Source organism: Antechinus flavipes, chromosome 1, assembly GCF_016432865.1.
Source record: "Antechinus flavipes isolate AdamAnt ecotype Samford, QLD, Australia chromosome 1, AdamAnt_v2, whole genome shotgun sequence".
Lineage (NCBI taxonomy): Eukaryota > Metazoa > Chordata > Mammalia > Dasyuromorphia > Dasyuridae > Antechinus > Antechinus flavipes.
Genome location: NC_067398.1, coordinates 3868162 through 3880787, shown reverse-complemented (window position 1 = coordinate 3880787; position 12626 = coordinate 3868162). Strand labels below are relative to the sequence as shown.

The window sequence follows — 12626 nt, the reverse complement described above, 5'->3', positions numbered from 1 at the left end:
AGTGTGGCGGGACTCGGGGGCCCGGCCGCTCCCGGCTCCCCGTTCTCACGTGGGGCCCACCGTGACTTTGCGGAGCTCCTTTGGCTTGGCTCCTTTCCCAGAAACCCAGAGGGAAATGCGTCCACATGGCGATCCAGGGCCCTCCCCTCTAAGGGAGCTGGAGGAGGAAATGGCTTCTTTAAGACCCCCCAGGAAGGGAGGGCAGGGTGGGCCTCGGGACCGGTTCTGGGAGGAGGCTGGGCCCAGCACGGCCTGACGGCTCTCTGGGGCTGCCCGGGGCCCTGTCCTCCTGCAGCCAAGGAGCAGAAGCAGATGACCAAGGACGGCTTCCTCATCTACTTGTTATCCGCCGACGGGAGCGCCTTCAGCCCGGCCCATCGGAAGGTCTACCAGGACATGAGCCAGCCGCTCAGCTCCTACTTCATCTCCTCCTCCCATAACACCTACCTGATGGAGGACCAGATCACCGGGCCGAGCAGCACAGAGGCCTACATCCGGTAGGAGCCGGGGGAGGGGGGACAAGGGAGGCCACCCTTGGAGCCCAGCTAACTGGCAGAGGGAGGGAGCAGGGCCTCCCACCGGGCCTCTCCCCCCGGGGGCTACAGCCTCCCACTGGGCCTCTCCCCCCGGGGGCTACAGCTTCCCAACAGGCTGCTCTGTAGCCTCCCACTGGGCCTCTTCCCGGGAGGCCACTGGGGCAACCCTTCCTGAACACACCCCTGGAGCAGCTAAGGCACAGGCAGGACCCCACAGGCCCCAATCCTCCCCTTCCAACGTCTGCAGGGCCTTGTCCAAAGGCTGTCGGTGCGTGGAGCTGGACTGTTGGGACGGCCCCAACATGGAGCCGGTGATCTACCACGGCTACACCTTTACCTCCAAAGTGCTCTTCTGTGATGTCATCAAGGCCATCAAGAATTATGCCTTTAAGGTGAGAGGGATGGGGAGGAGGAAGAGGAGGGAGAGGAGGAAGAGGAGGGGGAGGAAGGAGAGAGGAAGGGGGAGGGGGGAAAGGAGGACGACCCCCAGCTCTCTGAATGTGTCCTGAGCCGGCCCCCGGGGGTGGGAGCAAGGCTTGCTCTAAGACTCTTGCTCCGTGAGGACATCAGTCACTCTAGGTCGGCTTCCTAGAGGAGGTGGCCAATTCCGGCTCTCTGCCCCCAGGCGTCGCCTTACCCAGTGATCATCTCCTTGGAGAATCACTGCAGCCTGGAGCAGCAGAAGGTCATGGCCCACCATCTCCGCACCATCCTGGGGAGCCTGCTGCTTGACAGGCCCGTGGACGACCTGGTGACACACTTCCCCTCCCCCGAGGTGAGCCCGGGGGGCAGAGCAAGGAGGTCCTGGCCCGGGGTTCTTGGAGGAGAAGGGGAGGGGGACAGAAGGAAGAGGAAGAGGAGAAGAAAGGAGGAAGAAAAGGAGGAGGAGGATGGGAGGAGGGAGAGGAGAATAGAGGGAAGAGAAGGAGAAAGAGGAAGAAGGGAAGGAGGAAGAGGAGAACCTTCAGGAACGGCACTTCTTTCCCATTTCTGGCATGACAAGCTGCTGCAGCAGAGAGGGTTCTTTTTGATTCCCATTTTACACGTGAGGAAGTTGAGGTTTTAGACAGTTAAAGGACTGAGTCAGGGGCGGCAGCCGGCAACGTCTGGATTCAGATCCAGCCTCTGGGGCCTGGAAGCCGGCGCTGCCCCCATCACCCCCTCTCCAGAAGCGGCCCCGGTTCTGGGGCGGACGAGCCCGGCCCCGGCAGAGGGGAGGAGGGGGCCCCGGTTGGGGGTGAGCGGCTGTGCTCGGCGCTCCCCGGCGGCGACTGGCCGTCGGCTTCTCACAGCGGGGTCCCCACGGCCGGCCCGGGGGCGAGTTCTGTCACCCCTAGTTTACAGAGCGAGAGGCTGAGGTTCAGAGAGGCGGGAAGTGGGATTCAGACCGCGGCTCGCTGGCTCCTGCTCTCCAAAGGCCGACCAGTGGGGGGCGCTCCCGTAGGCCACCTGAGGAGGCGCAGCCGTGCTGGGGGGGGGGCTGCCCGTTTGGGGGACCCCGGAAGACCGTCTCATCCTCCCGTCCCCACCCCCGGGATAACCCCCGGAAGGGGTGGGGGTGGCCTCTGACCTCGCCGGTGTGAGAGCCGCCCCCCGGGCAAAGCCTCAGCCCCTTCTCTCCTCCCCAGCAACTGAAGGGCAAGATCTTGGTGAAGGGGAAGAAGCTGGGGGGCCCGCTGGCCAGCCTGGGGCCCTCCGAGGCCGCCGACGTCTCGGACGAGGACGAAGCAGCCGAGATGGAGCACGAGGCCGTGAAGATCAAAGTGAAACAGAAGCGCTCGGTAGGGCGGCCTGGGGGGGCGGGGGAGAGCGGGCTCGGGCTCCCCTTCCTCCGGTCCCACCGGCCCCACACTCCGGCTCGGAGTCGGGACTGGTCCTGGAGCGGTGACCGTGTGCCTGGCCGTTGGGGGAGGTGTGTGCGCGTGCATACGTGTGCATGTATGGCCTCGGGCTGCACACACATGTGCTGCACTGTGGTACATGTGTACTGCATGCACATACACGGGTGTGCACGGCTCTTTGTGGGGTGCTGCAATCTGGGTGTGCATGCACTGCGTGGTGTGCACATGTGTGTGTGTGAGAGGGTGCACATGTGTGTGTATAAGAGAGGGTGCACATGTGTGTGTGAGTGTGTGCACATGTATGTGTGTGTGAGGGTGTACATGTGTGTGTGAGAGGGTGCACATGTATGTGTGTGTGAGTGGGTGCACATGTATGTGTGTGAGAGGGTACACATGTGTGTGTGAGAGCATACACATGTATGTGTGTGAGAGGGTACACGTGTGTGTGAGAGAGTGCACATGTATGTGTGTGAGAGGGTACACATGTGTGTGTGAGAGGGTGCACATGTATGTGTGTGTGTGAGTGGGTGCACATGTATGTGTGTGTGTGTGAGAGGGTACACATGTGTGTGTGAGAGAGCGTACACATGTATGTGTGTGAGAGGTACACATGTGTGTGTGAGAGAGTGCACATGTATGTGTGTGAGAGGGTACACATGTGTGTGAGAGGGTGCACATGTATGTGTGTGTGTGTGAGTGGGTGCACATGTATGTGTGTGAGAGGGTACACATGTGTGTGTGAGAGGGTGCACATGTATGTACTGTGTGTGTGTGTGTGTGTCAGGTCATCACGAGGGGTGACTCTCCAGGCGTCCCCTGGCAGAGAGTGTGAGGCGAGCAAAAGACAGAAAACCAAAGTGCTGAAGACATAGCGAGAGCTAGAGAGATTCAGGGAGAACAGCGGAGGCAGGAGGAGAAGCGGTCTCCCACCCTTCCCACCCTTTCCTTTTCAGCCTCCGCTCCTCCTCCTGCCTCCGCTCTCTCTGCTGAGTCTCCGGGTCTGTCCCTCGGCTCCGTGTCCCTGTCCTTTGTCTCCGTCTCCCCCGCTCCCGCCCCCCCAGTCTCTGGCTCTGTCCATTTCTCTGGGTCTCTCCCCGACCCCCCCGCTCTTCCCCCTCCCAGAACGACACGCTCAAGCTGGCCAAGGAGCTGTCCGACCTGGTGGTTTACTGCAAGAGCGTTCACTTCGAGGGCTTCTACAGCTCCGCCTTCTACGAGATGTCGTCCTTCTCGGAGAACCGAGCTTTCAAAATGGCGCAGGAGTCAGGTACCGGCCGCGCCGGCTCCCGCTGGCGGCCCTGGAGCCGGCACCGCGGGCTGGGGCGGAGGCCGCCCGACCGTCTAAGCCTTCCCCGCTCCCCCAAAGCCCCCCCCAGCGGACCTCGCACCCAGGACCCGCGCTTTGTCTCCCGGCCGCTGAGCGTTCCCCGCGTGGGCCTGTGGGATCTTTGCCCGGCAGGGGGCAGAGGCCCCCACTTCTCCCCTCCCCACGCAGGAGAGGGAGCCTCCGGTAGAGCCCCTTCTTCCACTCCCTAGCTAGAACCGAGCATGTCAAATGGTCAGATGGCTCAGCATCCACAGGGCTGCCGAGCCTGGGGAGCCCTTTCTGTCCTACGGACGCTAGCGTCATCGGGATTCCACCGGGGCTCACCCCCCGGGCCTCAGTTTCTCTGTCTGTAAAATGGCGCACGCTTTGCGGTGTGACGAGGCTGGAAGGAGATGGTGCGGGGAGAACTTTGGAACCTTTGGGAGGCTCTAGAAACGTCCCCCGTCACTGGGGTCCTTTAGATTCCTTGCAGAGAGAGGGACCCCCCCCCCCACGTCTGCCATCGGGGCGGGGCCGGCTGTGACCCGGGAGGATGCTGAGGTCCCAGGCTTAGAGCCGGAGGGACAGCGGAGGACAGGGAGGACCCAGAGCCGGGAAGGGGAGGGCTCTCGTTCAGGGCCACAGAGACCACCCATGTCTCAGGTTGGGGGGGGGGGACGCTGGGAGCTCGTCTCCTTTCCCCTCTGAATTCAGCTGGCTCAGCCTTGGGGGCCCAGGGAGAGGAAGCGAGGGGGGGCGGGCAGGGAGGGCAGCCTGGGGTCGAGCAGCCCCCCGACACAAGCCACGATTCTGAGGGTTCGAAGGTGCTCGTGGGCCAGGCTCGGGGACTGGGGGGAAAGCAAAGGGGCCGGAGAGCTGCTGATCACGGGGACGTGTCTGGCTGGGGGGGAGGGGGGCAATGGCTGTCGCCCCCGGCTCGCTTCCCCGTCTGTGAGGGGAACGAGGGCTATGGGGGTGGGGGCGGCAAGGCCCGGGTCCACGGGAGGGCCCGAGGTGGCTGGGGGGGAGGGGCCGGCTGTGAGCAAGGATCTCTGCCCCAAATCAGGAAACAGCTTCATCCATCATAACATCAAGCACCTGAGCAGGATCTACCCGGCCGGCTGGAGAACCGACTCGTCCAATTACAGCCCCGTGGACATGTGGAACGTGGGCTGCCAGATCGGTGAGGGCCCAGGGCCGAGGGCGGGGGGCCTTCAGGGAGCCGCGGGAAGAGGGGCAGGGACCCCGGGAACATTCACTGAGCGCGCAGACGTGGCAACGCCCCGACGGGTTCTGGAGACACAGAGGCCAAAACCCCGGGTCCTGCCCTCAGGGAGCTTACCTTCTAGAGGAGCAGCCAACCCAAAGACCTTCGGGAAAGTCCTTTCTGCTCCCCGGGAGGCAGGAGCTGAAACGGCACCCCGGAGCTGGCCGGGGGGGGGCTGAAACGGGGCCCCGGAGCTGGCCGGGGGGGGGGGGGCTGAAACAGGGCCCCGGAGCTGGCCTGGGGGGGGGCTGAAACGGGGCCCCGGAGCTGGCCGGGGGGGGGGCCTGAAACAGGGCCCCGGAGCTGGCCTAGGGGGGGCTGAAACGGGGCCCCGGAGCTGGCCTGGGGGGGGGCTGAAACGGGGCCCCGGAGCTGGCCGGGGGGGGGGGGGCTGGTCCTTCTTGCTTCCCAGAGGGCCAAGAGGGCAGCTGCTGGGCAGCAAGGATGGGAAGTGGGCACCTGAGCTGCTCTTGTCAGATGCCTCCCCCCTTATAGAGACAAGGCTGAGGTCTCAGTAAGAGCCAGCATTGAGCCTTTGTCTGTCCCTCCCATGGTGGCTCACAATGGCCCCGGCAGGCAGGTGGTGTGATTCCCCCTTTATCCAGATGAGGAAACTGAGGCAGACAGAACGTGGCTTCAGCGGGTGGAAGGAGCCCAGCCCTCGGGCTCCAGGTGTCCCCACCCTCCATTCCTCCCCTGGGGACGTCCTGGAGGCGCCCGGGCTCAGGGAGAGCGAGCTGGACGGTTGCTTTGGTCCTCAGGGGACCCCAGCCAGGTCCCTTTGTTCCCGGGCCCATCCCAGCTCTGGTACTTTGTTGTGTGCCCTCTCTGGGCCTCAGCTTCCTCTGTAAAATGATGGACTCGGATCAAGAGAAATCTAAAGTCCTTCCGGCTCCGCGAGTCAGGGAGCCTGCTCCATCACCTTCCTCACGGATGCTTCTGTCCCGTCCCCCCCATCCAGTGGCCTTGAACTTCCAGACACCAGGGGAAGAGATGGACTTGTACCAAGGCCGTTTCCAGGACAATGGACTCTCCGGCTACGTTCTGAAGCCCGCCTTCCTTCGGGACCCCAACTCCAAGTTCAACCCCCGGGCTGTGGCCGAGGGGCCGTGGAGGGAGCTCACCAGACTTCGAGTCCGGGTAAGGGGGAGGGGAGGGGCTGAGGAGAGGAGAGGGGGCCGTGCAGCCCCACCCGCCCTGCCCGTGCCCGTCCCGCCCGGCCCAACCCTGTCCTGCCCCTCCCCGACCTTGACCCCCTTCCCTGCCTGTTTGTCTCCTGACCCCCCTTTCCCCTCCAGGTCATCTCAGGGCAGCAGCTGCCCAAAGTGAACAAGAACAAAAATTCGATTGTGGACCCCAAGGTGACCGTGGAGGTTCACGGGGTCATCAATGCCAGCAAGCAGACCCCGGTGGTGGACAACAATGGTGAGCCCGGGCTTCGGCAGGGAGGGGGCGAGGACGGTGGGGAGGCTGGCGGAGGCGCCCCCTGGGGCCCTGGCTGAGCTGGTGCCCTCGGACCTGGCTGGCAAAAAGCAGATGAAAGATCCGGAGGAAGGAGGGCCGAGTCCCCTGGGACTCAGGGCGGGGGGGGAGGGGGACTCAGCTCGGGCCATACCCAAACCGCAGAGGAGGGCCAGGCGACCGAGGGCGGAGGCGGGGTGGGCCCTGGGTGCTCCTGGAGTGAGGAGCTGGCGGCACTTGGGCCGCAGAGGAGGCGGCTCCGAGGCCAAATAGCGCCCCGTCACCCAGACTGCGTGCTGGAAGGGGCCTAAGGAAGGGCACGGACCGGTATGGCCGCGACTCTGTCCAGGCTGTCCGTCCTGCCTGGCTCCTGCTGGGCAGTGAGGGAAGTCCCAGAGGGACCGGGCCAGGGAGCTCAAAGCCCCCCACGGGGAGCTGGAAGGGGCTTAAAAGAGGGGGCCAGGTAGCATCCCATGGTGGTCCCACCCGGAGGCTGCGAGGGATGAGTTGTATGTGCGTGTGCATTGTGTGGTCGCTTCCACGCGTGTGCCGCAGGGATCTGGGCACGTGTGGCCTTCACGCCCTCCCTGCCAGTGTCTGTCAGAAAGTCTGAGCCTCTGGGGTCCCAAACCCCAAAGGAGGTTGCGTTATCCCGATGTGTCTGTGCCGGGGCTGCTGGGAGGGGCCCCTTGAGCACGGCTGTGGGGGCTTTGGGCCCCCAGCTGCTTCACTCAGACAAGGCCCCTGCCCTTGAGCGGCCCAGCGGGAGAGCTGTGGCCATAATCTGGGGTCAAGGGACAGTGGGCCCCAAACCCCGAGAGTCCCATTTTGATACCTTTTCATTATGAGCCCATGGGAAATGCTACAGGCTGTAATGTTCCTCCCTACAAACGGGGAAACAGGCTCAGAAAGGTCAGTGACTAGGGCCACGCAACTAGAAGGCATCATTGCAGACATGGGGGCAGGGGCGGATGGGAGGCGGGGACTGTGGACAGAGGGCAGGGGCGGATGGGAGGCGGGGACTGTGGACAGAGGGCAGGGGCGGATGGGAGGCGGGGACTGTGGACACGGCCCCCCATGTTAGCGTTAGGAGCCAGGAGGGCCCCTCGCTCCCCTCACCCGGCCCCTTGGTCCTCCGCAGGCTTCAACCCCCGGTGGGACAAAGAGTTCCACTTTGAGGTGGCCGTCCCCGAGCTTGCCCTGGTCAGGTTCCTGGTGGAAGATTATGACGCTTCTTCCAAGAATGACTTCGTGGGCCAATGTACCATCCCCTTCTACAGCCTCAAGCAAGGTAAGGGACCCAAGGACTGGTGGGGCCCCCGCTTCTAGGGCCGCTTCCCTGCATTACTCCCACCGCCCCCCACGGTCTCCCCTGCCCAAGGCTGGCTCACACACGTTCCCTCCGTCTCCACGGCTCTCCCCCCAATCCCTTCCCTGTTCCGCTCCCTCCAGGCTCCTCCTCCTCGGGGGATCATGCCCTTCTCTGAGACACGTGCAGATTCTCTTTTCTACCATCATGCACCTGGGCAGCTTCTGCTCAACCGTCCTCACCCACACAGGCCATAAGATCAGGGGCAGAGCTGAGAGCACCTTAGACACCTTCCACACCGAGCGCACCTTCGTGGCTGAGAAACTGAGGCAGGTTAGGGAGAGGAAAGGGCCTGCCCGAGGTCACCCAGGCAGCCCACAGAAGGATTCAAACCAGCTACTCCTGAGGCGCAATCCATCCTTTCCTTAGCACCTACTGAGTTCCTGGAACTTGCGCTAGGTACAAGGAACTCAGAATTTAATGAAGGACCACAAGCAAATATGGGCAGCCAAGGGTGCAGAGGATGCACGGGGAAGAATCAGCAGTTGGAGAGCGCCAGGACGACCAGGGCTGGGAAGCAGGCTTAGGAGGCCCCACACCGCATTGCTTTTGGTCCATGGTCAGATGGCCAGTCTTTCCCAATAGAATAGTTTATGTTCATCCATGGTCAGTCACATCTGGATATCTCCCTTCCTTCCTCCCTCCCTCATTTCTTTTTTTTCTTCCTCCCTCCATTCTCCCTTCCATTTCTCCCTCCTTTTTTTTCTTTCCTTCCTACTTCTTCCTTCCTTTATTTTCTTTCTCTATTTCTCTCTCTTAATCTCCCTTTCTTCCTTTCTCTTTCTTTTTTCTTTCCTTCCTTCCTTCCCTTTCTTTTCTTTCTCTTTTTTTCTCTATCTCTCTTCCTTCCTCTTTTTTCTTTTCTTTTCTTCCTACTTCTTCTTTCCTTCCTTTTTTCCTTCCTTTCTTCCTTTTTTGTTTTTTTTTCTTTCCTCACTTCTACTTCTTCCTTTCTTTTCTTTCTCTATTTCTCTTTTTCTTTCTCTTTCTTCCTTCATTTTTTTCTTTCTCTTTCCTTCCTATCTTCCTTTCTTTCCTTTTCTTTTCTTTTCTTTTACTTTCTTTTTTTTCCCTCTCTCTCTCTCTCTTCCTTCCTTCCTTCCTCCCTCTCTTTCTTTCTCTGTCCTTCCTATTCTCACCAGGTTACCGCCATATCCACCTCCTGTCCAAGAATGGGGACCAGTATCCGTCAGCCACGCTGTTTGTGAAGATTAACACTGAGAACTAAGGGGAGTGGAGGCCCTGGTCAGCCTCCTTGGCAGGACTGGCGAGAGGCTAAGATTTGCCAAGATCCAGTGGTCCTTTGCCCACTTGGCGCCCTGCTGGATCTTCCAGAAATGAGGCCCTGGGCCATCCGGGGCTCAGGAGAAGGGAAAGGTGGAGGCTGAATGAAAGAAAATGTGCCTGACTAGGCCCCGACAATGATTTGAAGAGCCCTGGGCTGTGGAACCGGAACTTGGGGATCCCTCTCCGTCTACCCAGTGGGTCTGGGAGACGTCCCTTCTCCCCCCCCCCCCCCCCCCGCCCCGAACTAAAGGGGCCTCGAGATCTGGGAGTGCAAATGCCTTCACCTGCAGACGGCCGGCCGCTTGCTCTCGCTCCCATGGATCCTGCGGCCCCGAAGGGCTTTGAGTCTTTCTCCGGCCCCGCCTTGGGTGGTACCACAAGGAGATGGGGGTCCGGCCCTTGGGATGGCGAGGAGGAAGAGACCTTTGACCTGGAGGGAGGGGGGAGCTGTCCCCTGAGTTCCGTCCGGGTGAATTCGATAGAAACGTTACACTACAGCTGTCCCTGTGCCTGGACGCCTGCTTTGAGTTTTAATAAAGTTAGACGACCTCACGCTCCAGCGAGCACAGCCTTTGGCCTGGCTTCCTGAACCCGGGCTCAGGACTGGCCCTCTGGTCCGGGGTCTGCTCTTCCCTGGGGCCCCGGCCTCCAGAAGGCTCCCGGCCTCCCTTCGAGGCCCTCCTGTTTGGGAGCCGGGCCTGGAAGTTTGTGGGATGGGAGATCGGGTCGCTGCCATTGACTCCACGGGCTGGGGGGGGGGGGCAGGGCTTGCTGTCTTTCCCCACTCCCCCAAACGCCAGCTCAGCCCGGAGCCCCCACCCTGCTAGCAGAGCCCAGGGGAAAGTCAGGAAAAGGAGCTTGGGGCCCTGCAAAACCCGGAAGGGACGACCCTCCCGGGAACCCTCCCCCAGCTCCGTTCCAGGCCTCTCGGGAGCCAGGTGGCTATCAGACTTGGGGGTGGGGTGGGGGGCTCCATGGGAGGGAGTCCTGCTCTGTTTCCGTGCCCGAGGCTGGCGGAAGGGAGAGCAGTGGCTCACATCAGGGGATAGCAGCACACTCTGTGCCCAGGGGATCCTCCAGACCAGGAGGGGCCGTTGTGTCCATTTCACAGCTGAACAAACTGAGTCCCAGAGAGGTGGCCGGCTAGCCATTGTCTGGGTGAAGTTCAGAGCCAGCTCTGCCTGACGCCCCCTCCCCCCATTCTGCCCGCTAGCTGCCCCATCCAGACCCCGGGGTCCTGCATACGTAGCTGGGGGCGCTCCCTCTCCTACACCCCCCCCCCCCCACAGAGGCGGTGAGTGAGACTCGCCCCGGGAAGACGAGCTCTGTCTGCTGGCCCCTGCCCAGGCTGCCCTTCAGGCCGAGGGAGGGGGCGTGCTGGTCAGGAAGGTCAGGAAGCCTTTATTGTCGGACGCGGGGCACAGGGGGCCGGCCCAGACCATCTGGCCTTGGCTCTGCCGGGGGCGCCCAAGGGTCTGGCTGATACCCCCCCCCCCATTCAGAACTCCAGGGAGGGGCCATGTCCCCGAGAGCCCCAATGACCAGAATCGGAGCTCAGTGGTAGAATGGGCCAGCCCAGGGAGCTGGGGAGGGGGGGCTAGAACAGTTTAGGGAGCTGGGGGAGGGGCTAGAACAGTTTAGGGAGCGGGGAGCAGCTAGGCCAGCCCAGGGAGCTAGGGAGGCGGGGCTAGGCCAGCTTAGGGAGCTGGGGGTGGGGGGGGGCTAGGCCAGTTTAGGGAGTTGGGGGAGGGGCTAGGCCAGCTTAGGGAGCTGGGGGTGGGGGGGGGCTAGGCCAGCTTAGGGAGCTGGGGGAGGGGCTAGGAGAGTTTAGGGAGGGGGGCACTAGGCCAGCAGCTTCAGGGATGCCTCCCGAAGGACGGGAACGGAACTGGGGAGCGTGAGCACGCTGGGGAGCACCGGCAGGCCGCGCCTCAAAACAGGCCGTGCTGCTTCTTCTCGCTCTGCTGCTTCCACTTGGCCATCCGGTAGAACTCGTCCTTGGATTTGCCAAAGAGCTCTTGGAAGTCAGAGTCTGAGAGGTAGAACTGGGGGAGGGAGAAGGGGCAGGGGCTCAGGCTGGGCTCGGCCGCCCCGGGGGGCTCTGGAGGGTCGGGCGGCCCCCCCTGCCAAAACAACCGCCCAGGGCACAGACCTGCCCCCCAGCGCCGGGCCCCCTCCGCCAGGCGCTCAGGGTCCACTGACCTCCGCCCCCTTGGCTGTGACCTGAGGCCTCCTAATGGCATCTCCCCCCTCCTTGTCTTTGCCCAGGCTGTTCCCCACCCCGGGAGAGCACCCTCTCCTCCCCTCAAACTCAGAGTCTGGTGTCAGTTTTTCGAAGGAAGGTGACTTGCCTTTGTAACTCAGAGCATACAGCAGGTGCTTAATAGAAGCACTGCACCTGCCCGACCTGATTCCACTATGGAAGCTCCCTGGATGGGAGAGGGAGCTAAAAGGCCCCAGCCCAGCCCCTTGGGCCTCAGCTCCAATAATGGCCCCCACAGCGCCGGGCCAGGAGGTCAGGGTGGACAGGTCGGGGTCCCTGCCCCGGAGGCTGCTCTAGCCCCTCCCCCCCCCTCCGGCTACCCAGGATGACACTGGGAGGGAGGCTCTGCATAGATTCTATAATTGGGGACCGAGACTCAAGACAGGGCCTTGTCCAAAGCCACCCAGTCAGTGCGGGCTCAGTCTGGGCTCCAACCAGGTGTTCTGAGTGCAAGGCAGGGGACATGAGAGCAGGAGTCCTCCCCGTCCTGGACACTCTCCTAGACCCCCTGAGCTGCCCCCTTCCCGGGCCCAGCCCCTTCCCCTCTCCCCCACTCCTGAGCCACACCCCCTTCCCGGGCCCAGCCCCTTCTCTCCCCCACTCCTGAGCCACACCCCCTTCCCGGGCCCCCCTCCTTCCCTCACCTCTTTTCTGGACGGGTCCACGCCCTCGGGCAGATCCTCCACAGCCTTGTTGATCAGCTGCTCGCGGGGGATGGGGGCGCTGGGGGGGCCGGGGGCGGGCGCGGGGCAGCTGGGCGCCGGGGGTGCGTCGCTGCTGTTGCAGTTGCTGTTGCCGCTGTAGTAGCTGCTGCTGGGGCTGCTGGAGCTGGAGCAGGGCTCGCTGCTGGGCGGCTTGAGGGCGGCGGCGGGGGCTGGGCCCTCGCAGCGGGGCGGCGGGACCTCCCCCGGGGTGCCGGGGCGCTCCTCCGACAGCCACTGCAGCAGGTTGATGTTGCTGAGTTCCTGCGGGGCGGGAGAGGGGCCTGAGCCATCTCCGGGGGAGGAAGGGCCGGCTCCGGCGCCCCCGCACGGCCACCTGGGAGGCTGGAACCGGCCCTGCCTCCGCCGACACCCCGGGCCTCGTCTCCTCATTTGTCAAAGGCCAATAACCCGCCTGCCTCACGGGGCCACTGAGGACCATAGGGATGAGGGGGGTCCGGGGGAAATTCAGCCCCTCCTGTCCCCCCAAGACCCCTCCGGGGGCTCCCTCGGACAAGAGGCCAATCGGCCTGGGCCGGGGAAGATGCCTGGGAAAGCCGCGCCTCTTGGGGCCTCCCCTGCCTCGGTTTACCCA

General features: G+C 63.1%; 2 protein-coding genes across 7 annotated transcripts in view; one reads left to right on the top strand and one right to left on the bottom strand.

Annotated features, from left to right (window-relative positions):
• The window catches only part of PLCD1 (phospholipase C delta 1), a 54044-nt gene extending 44414 nt beyond the window's left edge, over positions 1-9630 (top strand). For both annotated transcript variants that reach the window (XM_051978000.1, XM_051977992.1), the window contains exons 6-15: positions 296-497; positions 784-928; positions 1162-1311; positions 2165-2317; positions 3500-3644; positions 4750-4866; positions 5912-6090; positions 6249-6375; positions 7553-7702; positions 8923-9630. In XM_051978000.1, coding sequence (XP_051833960.1) covers positions 296-497; positions 784-928; positions 1162-1311; positions 2165-2317; positions 3500-3644; positions 4750-4866; positions 5912-6090; positions 6249-6375; positions 7553-7702; positions 8923-9008 — 1454 coding nt within the window. In that variant the 3' untranslated portion in view covers positions 9009-9630. The remainder of the gene's footprint in view (positions 1-295; positions 498-783; positions 929-1161; positions 1312-2164; positions 2318-3499; positions 3645-4749; positions 4867-5911; positions 6091-6248; positions 6376-7552; positions 7703-8922) is intronic.
• Positions 9631-10448: 818 nt separating this feature from the next.
• The window catches only part of VILL (villin like), a 28872-nt gene continuing 26694 nt past the window's right edge, over positions 10449-12626 (bottom strand). For all 5 annotated transcript variants that reach the window (XM_051977953.1, XM_051977977.1, XM_051977944.1 and 2 more), the window contains 2 exons: positions 11975-12295; positions 10449-11112 (listed from right to left, as the gene is read on the bottom strand). In XM_051977953.1, coding sequence (XP_051833913.1) covers positions 10999-11112; positions 11975-12295 — 435 coding nt within the window. In that variant the 3' untranslated portion in view covers positions 10449-10998. The remainder of the gene's footprint in view (positions 11113-11974; positions 12296-12626) is intronic.